We start from the raw sequence: 23470 nt of genomic DNA on the forward strand, positions 1-23470 counted from the left end.
CCTGTACACACGGGGTTGGTCGACGATCACACCGCGCACAGGAAGTCGTCGCAGTGGTAGTTTTATAATAATATGGCTCTTGCAGGATTATAAATTGCTGTCGTATACTCGAGTAGAGCTCGGCCATTTTGAAAACCGCCGTCGTGCTCGTGTCAACACCCGGTTTACCCACACATGTACATACATAATGCGTACACTACGACGGGTACCTATAATATAAGGGTTGTGTTGTTATTTGAATGCTAATTCAACTGTACCACCCGGGCCGCCACCCCGTAATGACGGGGTACTTACAATATGGCGCTTACAAACGACCGTCATCAAAATCGGCACCCCCAATCCCTTTAAAACTATAAAATAAACCCTGCACCCCATATTATAGACAACTGCACGAAGCCAATAATTCTGGTTCGACTGAAATATTATACTGAAGCACCGGAAACGGTTTCTCTGCGTTTGTATGTTTTGTAAATCGTGCCTAAGCTATACGACTTGGAGATCTCTGCGATACATAATGAAACTATAGCTGTGGTCTGTAACTGTATTATTATTCAAAGTATACTTCAGGGATATAGAATAATATATACTAGACAGTTTACCGGCATAACACGATAGCATGTTGACCAGAAAATCGAGTAAAGCCGTTGTGTTTGTATTTATATGCAATAAATAAGAAAAATATGTTCGATTAGTGCGGCTTTGCTGTTTATAATTAAACATCTAGACTGTCAGATAATGATAACTATCCTATGACGTACCGATTAAAATTAGCAGGATAAATGTAGCTATTATACTGTTATTTTCTCATATGTAAATCATAATTTAGTATTGTTGTTTTATCATTCTTTGTTTATAATTAATAAGGTGGGTTCGAATTATTACATTTTAATTCGTGTACATTATTATTAATTATGTAAAACGTTGTTTCGTCGTGAAAAACTATTATTGTTATAATAGGCTTATTAATACATACAATTATTAAGACCTATGGTATAATACATACATACATAGAGACAAGAATGTTATTTTTATGATAATTATAAAAATAAACGTAGAGGCGTCTCTTGCGATCGTTATGCCAATAAATGCTGTTGTGTTAACGTCGTAAAATTCATCTGCACTTTTATTGTGATAATCTCTAGCACGACAGGAAGTAAACGACGTCTAGTTACTACCCTAAGACCACCCTTGTTTCCATATGTGCGTGTACGAATGTTATCATTGTATTTTGTTTGTATGCGCATAAAACCGAAATATTTAAACAACACGTTGACGTCGTAGTTTTTCTTGGGAATTGAAAATGATACTTCTTCCATATTATGGCATTCACATAAACCATATATCGCGGTCGAACACGGTCATGTCCATCGTCGAGTCGCCCACGCTAAAATACAGCTGCAACGGGCCAGACCGATCGTCGTCGTCTCCCGCGGTGAGAACGTTTAAACGTGATATACCTTATAGTATAGGTGTATTATACATGCTCGTCAGCTTCCGACTATTTAACAACGTATTCAGTATATATCCATTATACTATGCACGCGTTTAACATAATGTGTACGTCAACACTGTGTTACATAATATAGTAATTTGTCGCAGATCTTTAAGTGCATAATCGCTGCGGGTAGTTTTTTTTTATGAGAAATCGCGGAGCCGCCCGACAGACACCGTGAGTGTGTGTCGGAGAAGTCGTCGAGTGAAATATCCTCTTCCTAATAAGTATGATATAATAAGAAACGCGACTTGGTGGTAGGTACTCACGAAAATCGTCAGACCGAAAAACCGCACCCACACATTCGGTAGGTATAATAATATTAATACATAATAATAATAAATTATATTTTTCAGCTATATTTGGTGTAAAGCGGTGTGTGCGAGAAGATTGGAACACTTATATTATAGACTATGCAGTATATTATTATAAACTATACACCTATATAATATTTTAGAGCCGTTTAGGGGTTGGTCAGGCGGTTCACATGGTACTCGGTCTTTCTTCTCTCCCCGTTAAATTGAACGTGGTGCGGTTTTTTTTATTTATGTGTTATTAATGAGTCCGAAGCGGAGTAAATTAAATTTCCCCATAAGTGTTATAATTGTTTCCTGGCCGTTTATCATATAAAAAAAGGGACGGACTATCGCGAAACTGTAATTAATAATATTATTTAGACACTAGCACTGCGTATAAAACGTTTAACACGCACACACACACGTACACATTTATATATTAAAGATAATTTAGAAAGCTATTTCGAATGGCTAAAATATCTAACATAAAACAGATGGCGGTTCACTTTCCTGGAGAATATTATCATGTACAATAAAAACTCCGCAGCCTGTTATTATATACTATAGAGTCAATAAAAGCCATATATCCCGAAAATTGATTGATTTTGTTTGCCCGTCTACATTAACGCTAATGTGAGTAATTTTACTAGTTTATCGACACCGTTAAATCGCTGGAGAATTTGTTGGGCATTTTTATTTTGTTAAACGCGCAAGCTTTTTCCTACTGATCGCATAACTATAGGGTTTTCGTTAAGATATATTTTTCACGGTAAGACTATAGTCGTATAGTAGTAGTTTATAATTGCCAAAATATAGCAAAGATCTCGGTTATACAGCGAACGTTTTAACAGCGATAATATGACATAATTATTATTACTATACAATAAAGTATTAATAAAGACGGCGCCGGTTTACGAATCATACTAGTAAATTCATGTGAAAGTTTTGTACAACAACATTTTAGAATTTTTTAACTTTTGCATGTATAACGTGTTGAAAGTATTGTGTATAATTACCGCAGTAAAAAAGTGTTTTAGCACACTGACCGATTATTAAAATCTTGCTTGTTTGTTTAAATTTGTTTTACATATAGTAAAACACCAGCAAACGGTCATTATTATGTTGATTATTCGAACGAACGATCGATAAAAAAATCACGGTTATTCGAACGCCACTGTGATAAGCTGATACCTCATATACATACATACACCGAGAGATGGGCTAGTGTATGTATATATATATGTAAAATGTAAATCATTAAACGGGAACGGGCGTAACGAACCGCCTTTGGGGAAGGGGCTAAGTATTTTCAATTAGTGTGTCCACCGGTGCGTATTAATTTACATGGTCGCGTCACCTCACCCCTCGACGACCGTATAACTGTATATATATATATACATTTTAAATCCATACATAGTGTTTAATGTGTACGACACGGGTATTGTGTTATGATCTGTTTGCGCTCTGTGCAGGACGTAAAACGTATACCGACGAGGCAACAGTGTGGATAAATTGCCTTGGCCGACGGCGTATAGGCAATAAGCAGAGCACCGCGCCAAATCAAAACAGCCTCCAAACAGCTGCGTTTGTTTCAAGACAAAGTACGCTGTCTCTTCGTAGTGTAAACGGAATTTTAAATATTTCAATTAAAACGGGTCAATAGGCGAAGTGTGTATTATAAATTGTCATTGCGTCGTGTGGTGTACAAAAAATGACATTTATCGCGTGTGGCGAGCATAACATATTATAGACGGAGTTTTTTTTTTACTTAAACTTTATAGTTGTTGACTAACTATAAAAAAAAAAATAGTGGCGCATTTGCAGGTAACGTGCGAAGTTTAAATTAACAAAAAAGCGGCGCCCGGGTAGTAAAAAAGGCGAAGCGGCTCTTTTTGATTTATACGAACAGGGTCTGCGGCGATTAACGTGGCCGAGGGGAGGTGAAAGAGATCAGCTGAGCGTTTATCACCGCCCTCGTAGCCGACCCCCTTTTCGGGTTTTATAAGGCGTGCGAATTCGTTTTTAAGGCTTGGCTGAGCTTTGTTAGCAAAAGTTGCAATGTGTATACACAATCTCCGCTGGTGGAGGCGGCGATTGATCACAAACTAGATTGCGGGTTAATCGTCCGGAAAATAGCTTGTGTAAAGCGTGTACACGTTTGTTATATGAATAAATATATATATATATATATATATATATATACACACACAATACACGAGGAGGTATGCGCGGCCGTCGACAGGGAAAATCTATTACGCGACAAGACGGACAACCGCCGCTTCTTGCTCCCTAACTCGACGTGTGTTTTTTCCACCACGTTGACTCCGGCACGACGACACGGATTTAACTTTGTCATCCCCCACAGTGCGGCATACACCGACTTTATGTATTACAGCAAACGCGCCGTGAACTCATCCGTACTTTGGTTGTATACATATAGATATATATACTTAGATACACTCGGCTGTTCGTCGTGACCAATTGGCAAATCAGAAATCGCAATAAACCGGCCCCGTGACGCCGCCGTATACTTATCGGGCTGGCTGTCTTTCGGCTATCCGGGTATAATAGCTTTTTATCCCTCTCGGCAAGACTAAATATGCACGTTAAACAAAAACAGGAAATGTTTGTGGATAGGTTACAAACAGACCTTTTCGTTCGCCCGTTGTCGTCTAACGCAAATTTTCGAAAACGTTTTAACGTCGGTTTTTAATATTGGCACAAGCATAACATACCTAATATCATAATATTATACTTAATCGTATTGTTACAAGGAATAAGCGTTTCGGGGGTGTGTTGTAAAATACCGGCGCGTCTTAAGTAAATTGCTCGCTTAAAAGAAACGAAAAAATAATCTCGTGTTTGGATTTCGGAACGCTTTAAGCCATTACAGGGCTGTGTTTTAACGACCATCCCTTTTCTTTGAAAGCGGCCGCAAGACACGTGTATATAGCCCATAATAACGCCGCCAACAGTCATTATAAAGCGTACACTGTATTATATCTTTTATGTATCCATTTCCACCGTGTAAAAACATATCTAAGTAGTCGTATAAAAGGTAGCTAGTGTATGGATCGCCAGTGTACATGAAAAAAACACCGAGTCTACATAATAGGTACACGAGAATACGGAATGACACCTCAACTGTATATAGTATCCATTACACAGATGTTTACGTCTCAATTAAATGATCTGACCAGTATATAAGACGATTTTCCGGTTTTTTTTTGTGTAATTGAGTTAACACCGCGACGCGGTAAATTTATAATAATACCGTAATAAGTGTAATAACAATAATAATTATGATTGTCTCGCGATAATAGCGCAGCGGTGGTAGTGTCCGGTACATACCGCGGTGGTGAGTGTCGGTTACAACCTGAAAATAATACTAGTTTTCCAAGTAGGTACAACGAGTAGAAGTACTCATAAGTAATATATAATATACACAAGCGGTAGATATTTGTTACACGAGCGGTATTAATCATTCAGCGGCGGTGGCGGCAACTCGGTTCATCAGGATTAAGGTAGCACATCAATTTGTGACCGGGTCTGTGTGTACATTGTGTAAACGACTCTTGTTCTATCCCTCAGACTCGTGTAATGATATCATATTAAATCGCTTTTTTATTTTTTTTTCATTTCTCGTAATATAATAATATTAGGTGTATGTGTTCCCTTTTGTTTCTGGCGTGTAGACATAATATACAATAATGTATAGACCATATAGGATCATGATTAAACAGAAAAAGGAACATCATAGATCCGGTATGAGTAGCGTAAAATACATTATATTACAATCTTGATATTATTGTACCACCGGTGCCGCCTTTGTTTGAAATAAAAATAAAAAAAACAATCGTCCGAGTTGAAGAAGTCTTATGGCGGTTTGCATTTGAGATATAACATGATGAACTCGTGTAAGTACTGTTAATGAGAATGTTTCCACCAGTTGGCCCGAGACAGAAAAAAACCACGTTTAATAACTCCCACCGGCAATACTCATTATAGACCTCCCCGTCTTTATTGCGACCAGTGTAATAGCAATGTTATATTATAGTCTTGCGTCCAGGAATATCCGGTCAGAGTTTTTCCCGGCCTAAACTGTACTTATATGGTCGGTGGTCAACGTGGAAATCCTACTGGTCGTTAGTTTTTATCGGATTTCATCTTAATTACGTTTTAAAAAAAATAAAGTTTGGACTACCAGTGGGTTACTATGACTCGTATAAAAAATAATACCACTTATTATATAGGTACACTTCCCGAGCTTTATACATTATATTCAACTGTAATAACCATACGCGTTGTCTACGCGGTTGCCTATCGTTTTCTTTATGTTTTGTTTTTTTAAAATACCAACTCAAATAATAATTATTCGTTGTCCGCTATAGACATTTTTCCATTATTATGGAATTTAGCCTATTTTAATGCAATTATCTGACATTATTGCCGTAACAAAAAAACAGAACAGTTTTTTACAAACACCGTGAACCTAATAATTATTATTTTAAAATTAAAACACATGAAATAACTTCCATGCAATTTCTATACAGTCTGTATAATAGGTTTATAGGTACAACCTCATAAAGTAATGAATTTTCTTATATAATGTTATGTATATTATCATGCAAACAAGTTTGTGTACAGCTGTGACGGCATAGCACACTAGTTACGGCTAGTTAAATCAGATAAGAAGCAAAACAATTAAACGACGTGTAATGTTGTTTACCGGGAATAAAATAATGTAAGAGAGTACCTTTTAGCAAGTCACGTATTGTTCTTGAATTTAGCTTTGTGTTATGAATTAAATTAAAATACTACTAAAAATATTTTAAAACATCAGAGTATAATTAATACTGTATTTAAGTAATAGCAATGAAAGCTACGACTACCAGTAAGTTCAAAAGAACGGTTAAAATTATAAACCGATAATGTTAAACATGTTTGTGAATTGTGTATGATATCGAATATAACTTTCCTTGTTGTTTCACCTATTAGCTGTAATTGAATAGATGCTATATATAGGTATGTACACGTATACCTATAACCGATAACGGTATATACCTATACCGTTTGAAGAGAAAATAGATAAAGGTAATAACACTGTAATATTGTAATGACACTGAAATAATCTATTATAGAAAAAGAGGAAAATTCAGGGTACTAAAAGTAATAACTAAGAGGCACTTATATATAATTTCGTATGGCGAACACACGTTTAAGCAGGTGAAAATCTCCAATTTCACCGTACAATTGTTTTTTGGCCGTTGTCAGAGGTATTTTGTTTTATATAGAATGAGAAAATTATATCGGGCACCGAGTCATCGTCTTGATAAACTGATCTGAGACTGATGTTGTATAGACAATAGCTGATGTAATCGCAATCATTATTATTATCATGATGATACATACGGATGACCACGGTGCACAACCGTGAAGGATTTACGTTGGGTTGTCGCGGAATGATTACGATATCATTTGTACATACACACATTCGGTCATAGAACGAAACCAGTGTTTATCCCGCGCGCCCTAAGTAGTTAATAACACAGTCCTGTGTGTCCAAAAAGTCTGTATAATACATAAGAGGAGGAGCGGGAGGAGAATGAAGAATAAGAGAGACCGCCTATGCAACAGTAACATGATTGTACTTGAAATATAAATATAATATATATACACATCGTAAGGGGACGGTAATGATATAGTCTTCAATTAAATTTGCATACAATGTGCTCCGGACGCGCGTTTCCCTTATGGTGAGGTCGTTTTGAAATTTTGGTGTGCACGCTTAGACAGCCTTATACACAGTGTGTGCGGCCGAAAAGTTAATTACACGCCGGTGAACTTACATATTATGTGTGTGTGTTATTATTGTGTGTAGGTATGGGCGCACGCCGCTCTTTGCACAGAAGACACACCTGATTTTGTTATTGAAAAATATAGGTGTATAATATGACCAGTGCTCATGTATAATATACGCTTTAACGTGTAGATACCTATAATGACCGTTGTTGTTGGACCCTTGATTATTGTAATTGATCCGAAGGCGCACATCAGATATACCTATATATATGTAGATATATCTAATAAAAATAATAATATTTATATTATATTATGATTGTGGGCACAACAATGATCTGGTGATGATGAACACGTCACTCATTTTTTTTATTTATTTATATTAAAGCGGCCACAACACTAATGGAAATTGGATCATTTTGTCCAAACGATGACGAATTATTTGTCGGACAATCGTATACCTATACCTATATTTATTCTATTCAATTGGATTACCTTATGATATTATATATATATGTACTCGAACTTGAATGATTTATAATTTATATTTTACTACTGCAGCGTGCATGCCTGTCTTATAAGCCCATTCGAAGAAGTCAAGGTATCAAGGACCGCATTATCCTAACCATAGCCGTTTCCCAGTAGATTTTGTTATGCCTACTGATAAAGGTAGTCCGTAGGCTTGAATTATTGCTATTGAAATATATCTGTGATGGCTAAAAAATTGCTTTACTTTTGACCCTTTAATTAGACATGACTCAAAAACAAAATATATAATTTATTTGTTTAATAATGCTTCTTAGCAACAAACAAGTTTTAATAATATTTTCCTGGCATAGTTCGCGTGCGGTGCACTACAAAAAAAGAGGAATTAGTCGACAGTTTGTAAAACGGCTTCTACAGGATAATCAACGTTATTATACTATGACTGTTATTTAAATGCAATCAAAACGCAGTTCTGATTGTCGTGCGCGATAAAGATTATTATAATAATAAAAACGATAAAAATAAATTGGGATTGAGTTTGGTGAGGTCGGGCAGCGCGTAAAAAGTGATTTAGGTAAAATTAACAAATAACCGATTATTCACAAAACGCCCAAGTCACGTGTTTACGTGCCATTTGTTAAAAAAACTATTTAGGTTAAAAAACCATCGCATAATCATAATTCATAATAAATATTATAATTGTAGGTAAACGTACTTGAAATAACCGTATAGGTAGGTGTTTAATGACCAAGGTGTTTTTTTAAAAATAATATTTATAAACAAACCCAAAATAATCTATTTTTGCAAAATATCCTATTTCTATGTTGTAAAATCATAACGCGTTTTTTGAAAAGCAGTAGGCCTAATATATTATAGTACAATCCAACATGTTTTCGAAGCCTGGGCCCTGGCTGTATCGATGGGTATATGTTATGCGATATCATGTTCTGTCAAAAAAAAAAACTAATATTATAAATCGTCGTTTAATAAGAATCGATTTGAAATAATTAAAATAACGTTTTACAACACTAAAAAACACCGGTGGGCAAACCGCGGGCGGTATACCGCTTGAATGAAGTTATTACATATACAATCATTAAACCTTTAATATACCTAGATATATAGTACATGTAGCTGCTGGCTGCTACGTAATCGGATATAAATCCGGAATTTTAACGTTATTATTATTCTTATCTTGCTTATAATAATAAAATATGTATCGACCGAGTATAAAAAGAAGTCGATCGGTGTGCGGTAGACGTACAAGAGCTTGCGGAGGCGCTCGAGGTGGGGACTGCACGGCGGCGCGGGTTGTCGGTACCTTTGAGACCACACACCTCTCTGCCTTCCAATTAGAAGGTGCCGGCCTCGGCCACACCTTTTTAACGCCGACAAACAGACCGGCAAATCGTACGGATTTTGTTTTTTTTTTTTTGACTCATTACACTCAACAACCGGCCCTCGTGCTATTGATATCCTCTAAATATTATATCCCACATGTAGGTTCTCACCCTTCTCCGCCGTCCCGACATTTCTCTAAAATGGCGAAAATGATTTGCCATATTTTTTTAGTTCCAAAAAAAAAAAAATGGTAAATTTCTAATCGAATGTGGTCTCTACCAATTGTTGGAATTGTTCGGCAAAGACGTTCTCGTTTTCAAAAATCCAAAAAATAAAACAATTACGTTTTATCTGAACTCAATTAGTGTACATTAATATGTTATTAACTCGACGAATGTAAAAACTTTGGGCTTCGGCATAGTGTATTTGGCCTATCCTAAACAAGAGTTTTAAAGGTAATTGTTATCACCCATTAGATGTTGTGTGCGCTAGTCTATGACGTATTGCTACTCGTTTCCATAATAATAATTACAAAGTCTCTCGATCATGTGTTATTATCATATATTATTATAGTCCTTAAAACAAACCGGTCGTACGTCAACGATTTTATGAATATCATATTTATACTGTTCACATCGACTTTGGCATGAAAATATTATTATTATCGTTTAATAATAAGGTTACACCTGTTTGGCTGAGACAAGCGGAGTTCAGATTCCACATATCATTATTATAGGTATTTGTACATATATATGTATAATAATATTATATTATATGTGTATGTGAACACCATGCATTTTTGACCACCCTGAATAGCGGCATACCTGTATTGTATATAAGATATAACTCTATTATTTATTAGGCGTTTATAATAAACTATTTCTAATATTTTTTTAGAACTATATAATTTTAAAAGCGAAGCCGATGACTATATAATTGTATCATTAAAATAGTATATTGGCCGTTTTGCCTCTATGTGCTTGAAAAACAAATAGTCGATGTTAACTATATTATTATATATAACACTTGAATACGTTATAGCCACCAGGTTGATGTTATTTTTGGCATTTATTGCTTTATGATACACACGCATTATAGGAATACAATTATATATTTTAATATATTAATATTCTATCTTAAAGGACGGTTACTACAAACTTGTTGTTCGCATCATTGTAGTTAATACTTGATATTATAGTACCTAACCGTTCATTTTTATTTTTATACTTTTATTTCGTATAAAATTACATATTGTTAAATATTCCTAAATTATTACCCGTATCACCTTGACGCTTTGACTTTAAATGTGATGTGTACTCGTGTAAAAACTCGCCAAGGAATATGGCAGTAATTAAAATAACAATAATAAACATTCATTATTATATTATTATAATAAAAGTACATCAACTAAATTATTTGATTGCTCATTATAATACTATATAATATAGTAGCTACCGATTTATGTAATTGTGATTTTTATGGAAAAAAATATACTTATTATAATTTACTGATAAACCTGTATTTCGCTAAAACGTTTAAATAAAAAAAAACCGAAAAATATAAAAGGTTTGAGTCTCTCTGTTGACAGAAAATCTCAAATATTTTTTTTAACATGTCAAAAGTTTATTTTGCCAAAAAATCTTGTTAAAATAACTGAGTTGTTTTTGACCCGTAGCTAATTAGTTTTCGTTTTAAAATGGCAATTTCTACTGTAATAAGTAGGCAGTGAATTAATTTTAATCTAATAAAATCGTTACATTTTTCAAAACGTACTTGTATAATGTCCAAATATCGTGCTCATGAAAATGATATAAATATATTAATAATAATTATATATGTATTCTGTAAAAAATAATTTATACCCATTTTGTCACGAATATGGTCCTCACTATTAAATTATCTAAACCACGTCGATATACTTGTAAATGTTATTCTCTCTTTAATTGGCACTTTTCTCGTTTATATTTGTGATCGGCACAGGAGTTCTCAACTTTCACTAAACACACTCTTCCGTGGTTTCCAACAAAATATGTGAGCCGTCTTCAAATCATTCTCCAGAATAGTACTTTTGGCCTTCCTACGCTTCATTTTCCTTCAGAGCTGTCATTACACAAACGGATAAGCGGTCCTACGATCTAATATGTCATATTTCCAAAACTATAATAGTAAAAGAGCAAAAAAATTGTATAAACCGCCAATTCCGTCGTGGTTGAACGATCAAACACATTATAGGATCAACGGTCCTATACTTGCGGTGTATGCACACACCAAAGGAGATGAAACTATCTCACAATCAAAACGAAATCAGTCCGATGAATAAAAAGCTCCGGACGTGTGGGAAACTCCATTTCATATATCATTATAGTACTGTATATCTGTATTTTTAATATATAGATAAATAACAATCGGTTTGGTTCGTGCGGGCCCGCTAATCAAATTCACACGGTGTTTTCTCTATTGCGGTGCCCATTGCTACAGTGATACTTTAATAATAGTATTATAACCATCGAACCGTTATTATATTATAGATGTGTATTATTATTATCATTGCGTGTATATTACACAGTAGAGCCGCTACCGGTCAACGCGGCCGGATCGATATCGATTTTCCGCTTTGGGCACGGGCGCCCTGTGGTCCGGCACGTACAAAACCTACTAGTACCTATACCTACCATTATCCGAGTAGGTACAACAATGCTGCGGTAAGTATATTATAGACAAAGCGGTATAATTGGTAAGTGAGTGTAATATCTTCTCGTTTATATTATTATTATTTTATATAATTTTTTCTGAAGTCCGCGGTGAACTTGCGGAATACGTGGCTCTATTGTCGTTTTCCGGTACCATCAAATTTTTTACTATTCTTTTTTTTTTTTTTAGTTTAGACTTATTTCATAGACACAAATCGTCACAACCGTTTTTTCTTAATATAATATATCTAATATAATAATATACTATAATATCATTTTTTACTGAAGAGAAGATAACATCAATTCGCTATTACAAAATTGCTGCGATTTAAATATTGTGTTCTGCGAATTAAAATTTTAAAAAAAATGGCTAGTGATTTTCTACAATATACTATTTTCTAGCCAGTTAAAAAAGTTTGCTTTTGGTCGTCTTGGTAATGCGAAAATAATATAATTAAAGATAGGCAAATAATATTTTAGTACTGCATAATATACATTCAATTTACACTAACATAATAATACTATGATGTTGTTTTATGTAATATTTATTGCCACACTATATACTGTGGTGGACATCAAGTTAACATGGCCACTATACATAACCACCCCTAATAGGGGTTGGAACTGTTATAAAAGAAGGGATAATACGAACACTTATTGCTTGAGAGATATATTTGTAAAAGCCAATAGAGTGACTTATTATGTATCATAAGCGACAACACATATCCTTGTTTTATTGCCTTTAATTTTGTATACGCGGTCGAACAGCTCCCTTAGGTGATCCAATACATTTTAATATTTAATAGTCAACAATTTAATGTGGGCAGACTGTTTTCCACCCAAACCGCTCTTTTCGATTTTCTGGCTGTTTTATACATTTTTAAAATAGTACTATTAGTCATTATTATTTAAAATATATAATATTTGAGAAAAAGGCCATTTTGTTTTATTATTTTATTATTGGCTATTAGTTAAAAAGATAATGTTGTGGTGAAATCCATCTATTAGGTTAAACCTCTTATTCTTACTCATTTCTCTTATAATATTATTTTAAACATAATTTTCCCGATTTTAAACAGATGAAAAACGCTCGTTCGCAAAATGATAAAAAAATAATAGTTTTTGGTGGTTTGTTTAGCTCTAAAAATCAATACTCAAGCTTACACCAGTACATTGCTGGTTATTATAACGAGATTGACACGTTATTTGCGTGCTTACAACAAGAATAATTTTTTTTTGCGGCCTCGGTTGTTTTTAAAATGACGGAAAATCGATCATGCGCCCCACTTCCCTGAATTAAAGAAAACAACATTCGAAATAAACTTATTTTATTTTAGAAAATGTTCAGCAGTGGAAGGCTTTGCGGCCTGCATAAAGCAATATATACTTCAGTTAATGGATACCGCACTAAATTAACTAGCGTATCATTATTTTTCTATAAAGTAATTATTTAGTCAATATCCTATTTTTTGTAATCCTAAAACGTTAACGTTAAGTTCAACTACCGCATAAGTTAGTTAGTTAGGCCATTAAAAGATTATAATAATATAATAGATATAGGTATTAAAATATATAGGTATTGCGAATTGTTATTGAATATCAGATAAATGTGTTATATCTGCTTTATACATATTTATACGAGAGACAAACGTTTAAGCGTTATATATTCATTTCTGATCCACACTTCGAGTGTAAAGTCATCGAAAGACCATTAATAAAATGATAAAAAAAAAACCATCTACTCAACGTAGTATAACGTAGGGACGTTATACCATTATTATTATTATTATAATACATTTCACCGACAAAAATTTGAATCACAAGACTATATTGTATGTAGACATAAATTATGTCATGTTCATATATACCTGTGGCAATGACAGGGGATGAACATCTGCTTAATTAAATTCCTTGTACTGGTTTTTATTTAGTATTATAATATAATGTGTGCGCATCACACATCAAAATAACGTTTTAATTATATAATTCACAATGCTCGGTCGCGGTTATTTATTAATCTTCTAATGACAAGGCTTTTGTTTCGTGTTCCGTTGTTATATATAAAATATAATAGTAAATTATGTATGTTTATACATCTATAAAGTATGTAGGTATATAATATAATATTTTGTTTGAGCGCGTTCATGCGGCGGGGTGGTCTTCTTTGGGGCGGCTGCGGCATGTCAAAAGGGCGGTTTACTTTCACACCTATTATCAATATTTATGTATGTTCACATCCTCTTTTTTTCTCTCTTTCACTCTTAGACATTATACATTGTATTTATATATACTTGCAGGTAGTTTCGTTAGAAATTTCGTTCCAAGTATAAACGCTCACCTATATTCAAGTATAAGTGGACAATTTAGTTCGGGTTCACTATGATAGACAATAGTTGTAAAGTGTTATAGGTACATAAATTAAGGTGGCTGTAATGTATTTCAAAATAGATTAGAGTCGTTAAATACATATAAATATATGTAGCTATGTTTTACTTTTTTGTTTTTAGCGCTTATTAATTTCATTAAATTAACGTTCCGTCATAAAAACCACAAAATTATTCGTGGAAAAAATGAATTATATGCTGCGGCGCTCGTTAAAATTAATCATGGAATATATAATAAGACTAATAACAATGTATATTATGTACGCTTAAGTAAAAAAAAAAATACCTTCACACATATTATAGGTATATTTATGGGTTCTCATAGTAATAACCGGGAGTGGATGAAATTAACTTTTTAATAATTTTAATGTATTTTTGTTTTTTAAGATAATTAAATATGTTTTCTTTGAATGTGTGTATGCATGTACACTCATGCGTGTACGGGGTTATTAGTTTGACATTTCGGCAAATTGAGTGTACACACACACACACACACCTAATCATATTTTAATACTAATAATGAAACAGTTTTATTATTAATTATTACTTTTGATTCTCTACAACAAAGTTCCATAAAAGAAAATGCGTTTTTTTAGACTTAAATAATGCACAAAACTATCTATTTAGTATTTATACTTATTTATTTATGACAGAGCTATAATATAGCAAAATTGAAAATAATATGATCAATAGACCATAATCTTATAATAATATATTGTTGATATTTGATAGTAGGTACCTATAATATGAATAAGTATTTCTATAGATATTCATCAAATGCCTGTCATGTTTTATGTATATTGTTTCTAAATAAATAATAATTTATACAGTTAAAAATTTGATATTAATTTTACTATTAATGTCGCGTCAAATGTGTTTGGCACGGACCGACCGCGTCCTGAGTAAATGTGACACCAAAACCATTTTGGCACACGCCTCTTGCAGTGACCGTACACAAATTTGTTTTGGCGCTTCGGTAAATGTAACAAATGAGTTTCTTTAAGACTGGCTGTCACATAAATTACAGTGAGTTATGTCACGCGTGAACTGTGGGATAGGTGAATAAGTGAATTGAAATTGTCTTTATAAAAGAAAACAAAAACCTCAGCGTTTGGGGGACATCCCGAGCAGTCGTAGCTATATTATAATTGGTGACTTTAGTAATACATTGTAGTTATTATACTTATGAAGTATACAATGACCATAGAATGCGGATTTCTTTGAATAGATGAGCGGTTGACATTAATAAATATTGGGTTTGTGTATAAATATCATGTTATAGGTCTGGTCTAACGTCGCGGTGCACAACAAATGTTAATGGACACTATATGATTAAATATACAACGATTCGTTTAACATCTAATAAACGTCAATAAACCCGGTTCAAGTACAAAACCATGTAATAAGTATTGGAAACAACACTTACCGGCTCCGGAAGCATCCCCATGCAGCTGATCGAAGGTCTTGCTGGTCATCTGGAATAAGGCGTCCAGTGGAGACGAATTGTCGTTGTTTTTACCGGCCGTTTGTGGTTTCCTGGATCTTGACGACGCGCTGGCTTGGGTGCAGCTGGCAATTTCAGGACTTGTGCAACACTCGCTGCCGTCGGTGCTGGATCGGCCGCTGGTACACGTGGACGTTTCGTAGTCGGTCGACTTGGGACGGTGTTGGTGGTGCTGGTGTAGGTGTTGGATAAACAGCGAGTGCGGGAACAGGGCACCGACGGGCTGTCGGTGAGCCGGAGGAGGTGGCGGCACAAACGAACTGCACGGGGGCTGAGCCGCCACTTGGTATTCTTCCGTCCAGGGCCTGACGATTTTGGCGGAGTCTTCGGCGGGCACGGTCGACTTAACGGTGCTGCCCGTAGACGGCTCGTGACTTAGGATATCGGCTATACTAAAGGACTTAACGCCGGCCGCGGGCGCAGCGTCTTCCGCGCTCATAGCCCCGACGCTCGTCCTACGCTGGGCTTGCATCTCGACGGCCGCCAGGGCGCCCAGTTGCGTCTGTCTGTGGTGTTGCTGCGCTCGCCGTTTGGGCACGTAGTTTTTGCGCTCGCTGATGCCGTAGCTGACCTTGTCTATCTGCACGGTGCCCAACTTCTTTAAGGGCTCGAAGTAATCCGACCCCGCCGAAGAATCGCTGCTGTCGGAATCGGCGACGGCACCGTCTCCGCGGTTGTCGTGAAGACGAGCATAGCATTCTGGGGACGCGGGCGGCGATGGCCGTCCCACGCTTATGTCGTCCATGTCGTCGGCCGGTTGCGGGACCGGACTTCGGGAACGGCACCTCACGGCGTAACTCAGATCCGTCGGGTAACCGCCACAACCTCCGTAATAACCGCCCCCGCCGCCGCTCTTGTTGGTACGCAAAGCTATCGATTTCATACTATTCGTGGCCACGAAAGTCATTGACACATAACATAAACGGATCGCGACGAACAACTGCAAACGCTCGATAACAGTACAATAATAATATTATAGTGATAGAGAAACGCAAAAACGACTGCACTATTATTAATCGGATGCACCGTCAAACGCGTCGGGAAAACGTGGCGTGTGTGTGTACGTATACGAGCGAGACCGGTGTGCGCGGACGGACCACTACGTGTAAATTCGTGACGACGTCTGAAGGTGTGTGTGCGTGCCGGATCTGTCGGGCGGTCGCCGGTCCGCCGTGTCGGCCGATGGGCGCGTCCCGGGGGCGGCGACCCAAACGCCGACCAATCGCGAGACCCGTGGTCGCCTCACCGACGGTGTCGCTCTCGTCCGCCCCTCACCCGCACCGGCACCGCGTTAACCCTTTAATTACGCCTTCTTTGTCGGGGCGACAACGCTGGTGTGCGCTCTTTTTAAGACGCTAAATTATGTTTTTCTTCTTATATTATTATTATTATTATTATTATCGTGTATCTTGCACTCACAGCCGTCGCCGAGTTAACCATGATACCGGTCGATTTATCTTGGCGGTAATTTATTAGCGGTGATAGGCGGCCTTATACCAGGTTCTCGGTTATTCCCCCCTCCGCCTTGCCCCTTCTCACTTAATCCAAGCCAACACGATGAGCACGGTGTGTAGTCGGCGGCAGATCAATTATGAGCTCGCGCCCGTCGTGCGGAGTAGGTACGTATCTCTTGTTTTCTTTCTTACTTTTCTCTCTCAACAAACACACACACACATATGAATGCTGAATATTCGGCAGCGGTGTCGGAACCACAGTATAATTTTATTATTATAATAATATACAAAATGTATAAGAGCGGGAAATCTTTCCGTCGTGACGCTAACTGGGTGGCCTAACGAGCGTTTTACCATATACATATTACATATATTTATTATAATAATGATTCTATATGAGCGTATGCGCAAAGTCGGGAGGGGGACCATGCCGTCAAATATAATATACTAATGTAATATAGGCGGACGCATATGATACATTATGTTACTATTGCGGATAATATTATTATAATTATAAATTGCAATAAAGAATATATTATTATACCCAGTCAATAAGCTTAGATGTTTATTAGTATAAGTTTTAAATTTTAATACAATCGCAACCGACGGATCGTGCATTATATTTCTACACAAATTACAGTTAGTTAATCGTTTTAATTACCATACTATTATTATACTACCTACACATAAAGTATATAGATAGATAGTATTAAATATACTGATGTGCAAGAAAAAAAATCAACATTTTCATAATGCGAGAACAACATTATTTTAAGTATACCTAGCCAAACCTTGATTGGTCGGTCACATTAGTCATACCTGAAATTAAAAAAAAGATATTTTTATAATAGGCTTTAGCGCATAAGATATGAGTAGAGTAGGAAGTATAACTAATTACCTATAAGCAGTCACGTACGTTGCGTGTACCTATATATCTACTTAAGAATTTCAGATCTTTTAGAATAACGTTTATTTATAGGCTCTTATATCATATATACCTAAGCATGTAATGATTATGCAATTATATAATTTCTGTTAAGTAACATAATTATTATTAGCTTTAATTGAAAATTATTTTTAGCTTCCCGTAAAACGTTCAAAATTAAATAAGAACAGTCGGAATTATAATCTTAATTTTCCATACCAGAATGATTATTATAGTTAAAATGTTTAAAGACCAGAATAAACTAATAAAATAAAGCTATAGGTATAGGAGACGATTGCCGAAGCAAATATATGCCATCATAGTTTCATTTTACTTAGATTCACTCATGATTCATCCCATACATTATAAAGGTAGGTATATACGTTTTTCCAAACTTATTTAAGTATATTTTTCTAATATACTTATTATAGCCACTTGTCTAACGTTATTATAACTGGTGGGTAAGTTAATATCTAAATATAAGTTCGTGCTGGCTTAAGAATCACTACTTGCTTTTTGTCACATTTTCGATCCTGCCGATATTAAGGTGGCTAGCACTCAGGCGGTTTTCCATATATTATATATGATATCTATAATAAACTGTCCCAAAAAAAATTATTTTGCTACCCCCAAAATAGTTTTTTATTTGTCGAAAAAATATATTTTTTTTTACATTTTCCCCGTTTGATTAACACGAAAAAAATGTATTTTTCATTAAAACCGCCATAACTTCAAAACACATTCATACACATTTTTATTTTTTCCCAGTTTTATTTAAACATTTCTTCTTTTTGACAAATAAAAACGATCCAGGAGGATAGCAAAATTTGTTTTTATTTACTGAGAGTCTAATATAGATAATATATAAAAACCTATACATGTGTGTTTTTGACCACACAATTATTTATTGTCGCATACAAATCGACGCAAAATTAAGTACAGATTTTAAAAAAACAAATGTTTTTTTTCATCTATGTCAGTCTTTTTAATAGGTATTGTCAATAACAACTATATACTGTATTAAACAAGTTACAAGTCATATTATTATTATTAAAGCTATTATTTTTTTTTTTTTTATTAGCAAGTAGCAACATACATTATGATAACAGATAAGTATTATATTATCATATCAAAAAGAAAACGATCTAGCGAAAATATTGACAGGTATAAAACCAGATTGCTGCAATTATGCGTTAAATTATACAAATATTTTAAAACGCAGTGAGAAGGTAGATATTATATAATATTAATTGCTTATGCATATAAATTTCTGTGATGTTTATATTAGAAGATATTATACCTGCCATTAAATTAACCAAAACTGGCTACCAAAGTCAAAATGAACAGCACCGCCCAATGGCGCTATTGGGGGGGGGGGGGGGCACCGAGATTGGCATGGACGAGGACCTACAAGGATAACTCCTCTTTTCCTAAAGGTCTATCTGCCCCTGATAATACCTCTTAAATAACATCATTATAATTATACAGATTTGCGTATTGCAATCAATTGTATGAGTACGCTATATTTAGAAATATAAAAATGTTAATAGAGAGATATTTTTTTTAACATAACACTCAGCAAACACGAATCGTGGCAAACCTAACCAACTAACCGCTAACGTTAGGGACTTATAAAAAGTCAATTGGTTTTTTTCCATCCGTCAACCTTTAAGGTGTTTGGGTTCTAATATGTAATAGTCATTATAAATAATTATTATGATAGGTAATATTATACGCTATGCACTGCGTAAAAGTAAACTCGTTTATCGCTTAAACAGGTACATATATGTTATACCTATACATATATTACAATATTAAATACTATAATACTTATTACTTACCCGTATCTATGAGAAATACAATGGGATAAAAAGTTACCAGTCTTAATGTACGGCACGTACTCGCGATAAATATGAAATTGTTTTTAAACGTTTTTATACGTTCGTGATAATTGATAACGATAACACGGTCCGTAATTACCGCCACGCCATAATATAACTATTTATTATAATATATTATTTCAAAACACACAATAAATACCGTAGCGTGCATATATTAGGTACACCGCATGTCCGTACATAATAATAATAAAAAATACTAAATACTAATACTAATTTCGTGTCAACGCTAGGGTTAATTTTGTAATACACGTCAGACGTTGAATGAACAAATAAGCCGCCAAAGAATGATCGCGGAGGAATGTATTTGAGATTATAATATTATATGAGCGTGTGTATGTAATATTGTTATACATATGTATTTAATATAAGCGCAGAGGCTTTAAGATTTAAGCATAAGCTAGAGCCTAGAGCGAAAAATATGTATACATAAATTGTCATTTATACATAATACACAATTTATACAGAAGATCAAATGGAATTCCAGAATGTGGATTCACTTACATTAAGAGGGAAAAAAGTCCAATAAGTATTTTTAAGAGAAATCCAAATGCACGTAGGTACGAATGATGTCTGCATGTATAGTGGAAAAATAATAATCTTGTACAAAATGATAATATTTATTGTTCTAGCGATTGTATAAGTTAATTATATTTCCATAACTACTTTTATACTATTTATGTTGTTTGGGCGGGCCTTCTGTTAACTGGCCTAAATTGGTCAAAGTCGTTATGAACATTCACTATAGATAATAATGTGTCTCTCTCTTATATGGAAGTTAATTTTTATTTTATCAATGAATAGTATAATGTTATGACCTCTTATTGGATCTTCCCGTTTGTAATGAATTACTACTACTTCTTTAAAAACTAACCGTCTCTATTTCTAATGGATAATTCTTTCTCGCAGTAATATATATATATATATATATATATATATGTTTTTGTACGTAGTTTGAGAGTCGTATTGCATTGTCCATAAATCATATAAAACAAACTCAAAAACTTGTTCCATGCTGTCATTTTAGATGGTTCACATTAAAAGCTGCTCCTAGAAACAGCATTTTTGACAGTGGCTGTGTACGCGGTGCTAACATATTAAACTGAGATAAACAAATGTAAGCTAAAAATACATTTTATAGTTGAATTTATACGCCATTATGATTCTTTTATAATGTGGTTCTCCTTCGTCGATTTAAACTATGAAGCACGATTAGACCATCTATACCGCCGCGCCATTGAGTTGTAATTAGTTGTATCAAAATATCGTATAAATAATTTATACGAAAACATCATCATTCCGTAAATCCCATAGGAAAAATACCTAGTTTTATTTCAAACAAGCCCCGGTTATTCGTGGTTACTGGTTTACAAGTATACAATATAAGTACAACATAATATTCTACGTACACTTAATTATAGTTAATTTTACAATATTTATTACTCGATTGCGGTGTGTAGGTACGGTACTACCATTAATTTGAAAATATACAAATAAGCGGTGCTATACACATGACCGGCGACAGATTTAATGCGGGATTCTCGCCGTCAACAGAGGTACCCTAGTCATTGTTGATGGACCGGCGGATGGTAAACTATTACAAGGGTACCTCTGTTGACGACGGGAATCCCCAATAAAATCAGTCGCCGTTTTTGTCTATAGCACTGTTCATCCGATTATATTTAAAAATCACTGGCACTACCGAGTATTGACTGCAGTGCAGATTATACAGTGTGTGCAAACACTATTAAGAAAACGCCCCGCCAAACAGTTTAAATCGCATGTAATTTGTACAGCGGACGTATATAACATTAGATTTTTTTTTATAGCGTTAAAAAATGTGCAATTATTATTACAAGTCGGCGTTTTCCAAGATAAATTGCAATCGGAACGATGATGTAGCACGCGGTACACAAATGGCTTATGTGTGTGTATGTACGTCTACCCTGTATATAGGTAGGATGTATATAGGTACTAGCGGTTAGTTATACGATCATACGGCCGGCTCCTTTGTTCTTTTTATGAATTCTTTAAAACCACTTTGGAACAGTTTTGCTTAATGCTCCTACTAGGTACCGCGGTATACGTGGCGGTATGTAATATAATGATAATGTGATGATAAAGTCGTCGTTTATACGCATTCACGCAAAATAATAAACAATAATCAGCAAAGATCAACGTAAGGCTTGTACAATAATAAAATAATTATTTATACAACTATAATAATATTATATTATTACAGACTGTATCATCATATATGTACACTATAATAATATTATGCTTGCTTTCCGTGTACTCCACAATATACTTTTATACTTTTGTGCTTTTACAGGGCGACCGCCTATTGGATTTTTTTTAGTTGTGTTTACTGTAACCAGAGTTAGAAAACCTCCGGATTATTTTTTCTAAACACTGAATGTAGTACGCTATTATATCGACTTAACGCGTTCCGGAACTTCTGATAGTCTATATTACTGTACCGTCCAACGAGCCACGTTACAATATATATGGTTATGCCTAAGCTCTAGCCCACCCTGAAACAACAACGCGTACCTAGGTATGTCTGTGTGTACTGTGTGTTATAATATATTATGATATTATGTTCATTTATCACTTCATATGTGTTAGTGTATAATAACGGACACACTGATTGCGCATAGTTTGCGAGGGTCCTACGAAAATATGTGGCGTAACGCGAGTAGGTCGATCAACATGGGAGTCCTATTAAGTTTTTTTTTAAAAGGATGGCAGAGAAGTTGTCGCACTGTAACACAATATTGTTACGCCGTCGGAGGAGGAGGTCTGGTCTAGAAGACTCTTATTCGAAACGAAACAGGAAATTACGATGTCCGGGGAATGCGTTTAGCCCCTATAGTGTAGCTGATTCAAAGTAATTATTATTACTACCAGGGGAGCAGCCCTCTCTCGTTTATGTATACACACAAATAATATACCGCATCGGTAGGATTAGCTAAAACCACATTTTCACCCCCTCGACGCACTGAAATGTAATAATAATATTATATGTTATCGCTTTAAATTTACTGTTTATTAATAACAGTGTGTTGATACAATGTGACATCAAAATATAAAAAAATGTGTAATATATATATTATATTTACTACATTATTATTATTCAAAGTTTAATTATTTTAATTACAATTATCCTTAAGTATACATTGTTGAACTATTTCCTAAGAA

At 34.9% G+C, this 23470-nt stretch overlaps 1 protein-coding gene across 1 annotated transcript in view; it reads right to left on the reverse strand.

The window, feature by feature from the left end:
- LOC126838449 (segmentation protein fushi tarazu-like) overlaps positions 1 to 17102 on the reverse strand; it is a 39410-nt gene extending 22308 nt beyond the window's left edge. Inside the window, exon 1 of the mRNA XM_050572858.1 lies at positions 15915 to 17102. Within this exon, the coding sequence (XP_050428815.1) occupies positions 15915 to 16899 (985 nt within the window). The 5' untranslated portion in view covers positions 16900 to 17102. The remainder of the gene's footprint in view (positions 1 to 15914) is intronic.
- Positions 17103 to 23470: the final 6368 nt, after the last annotated feature.

The sequence above is a fragment of the Adelges cooleyi genome, unplaced genomic scaffold (assembly GCF_023614345.1).
Source record: "Adelges cooleyi isolate 19-005CV unplaced genomic scaffold, UGA_ACOO_1.1 ACOO_flye_CR_arks_rails_tigmint_CR_PRNA_30, whole genome shotgun sequence".
Classification (NCBI taxonomy): domain Eukaryota; kingdom Metazoa; phylum Arthropoda; class Insecta; order Hemiptera; family Adelgidae; genus Adelges; species Adelges cooleyi.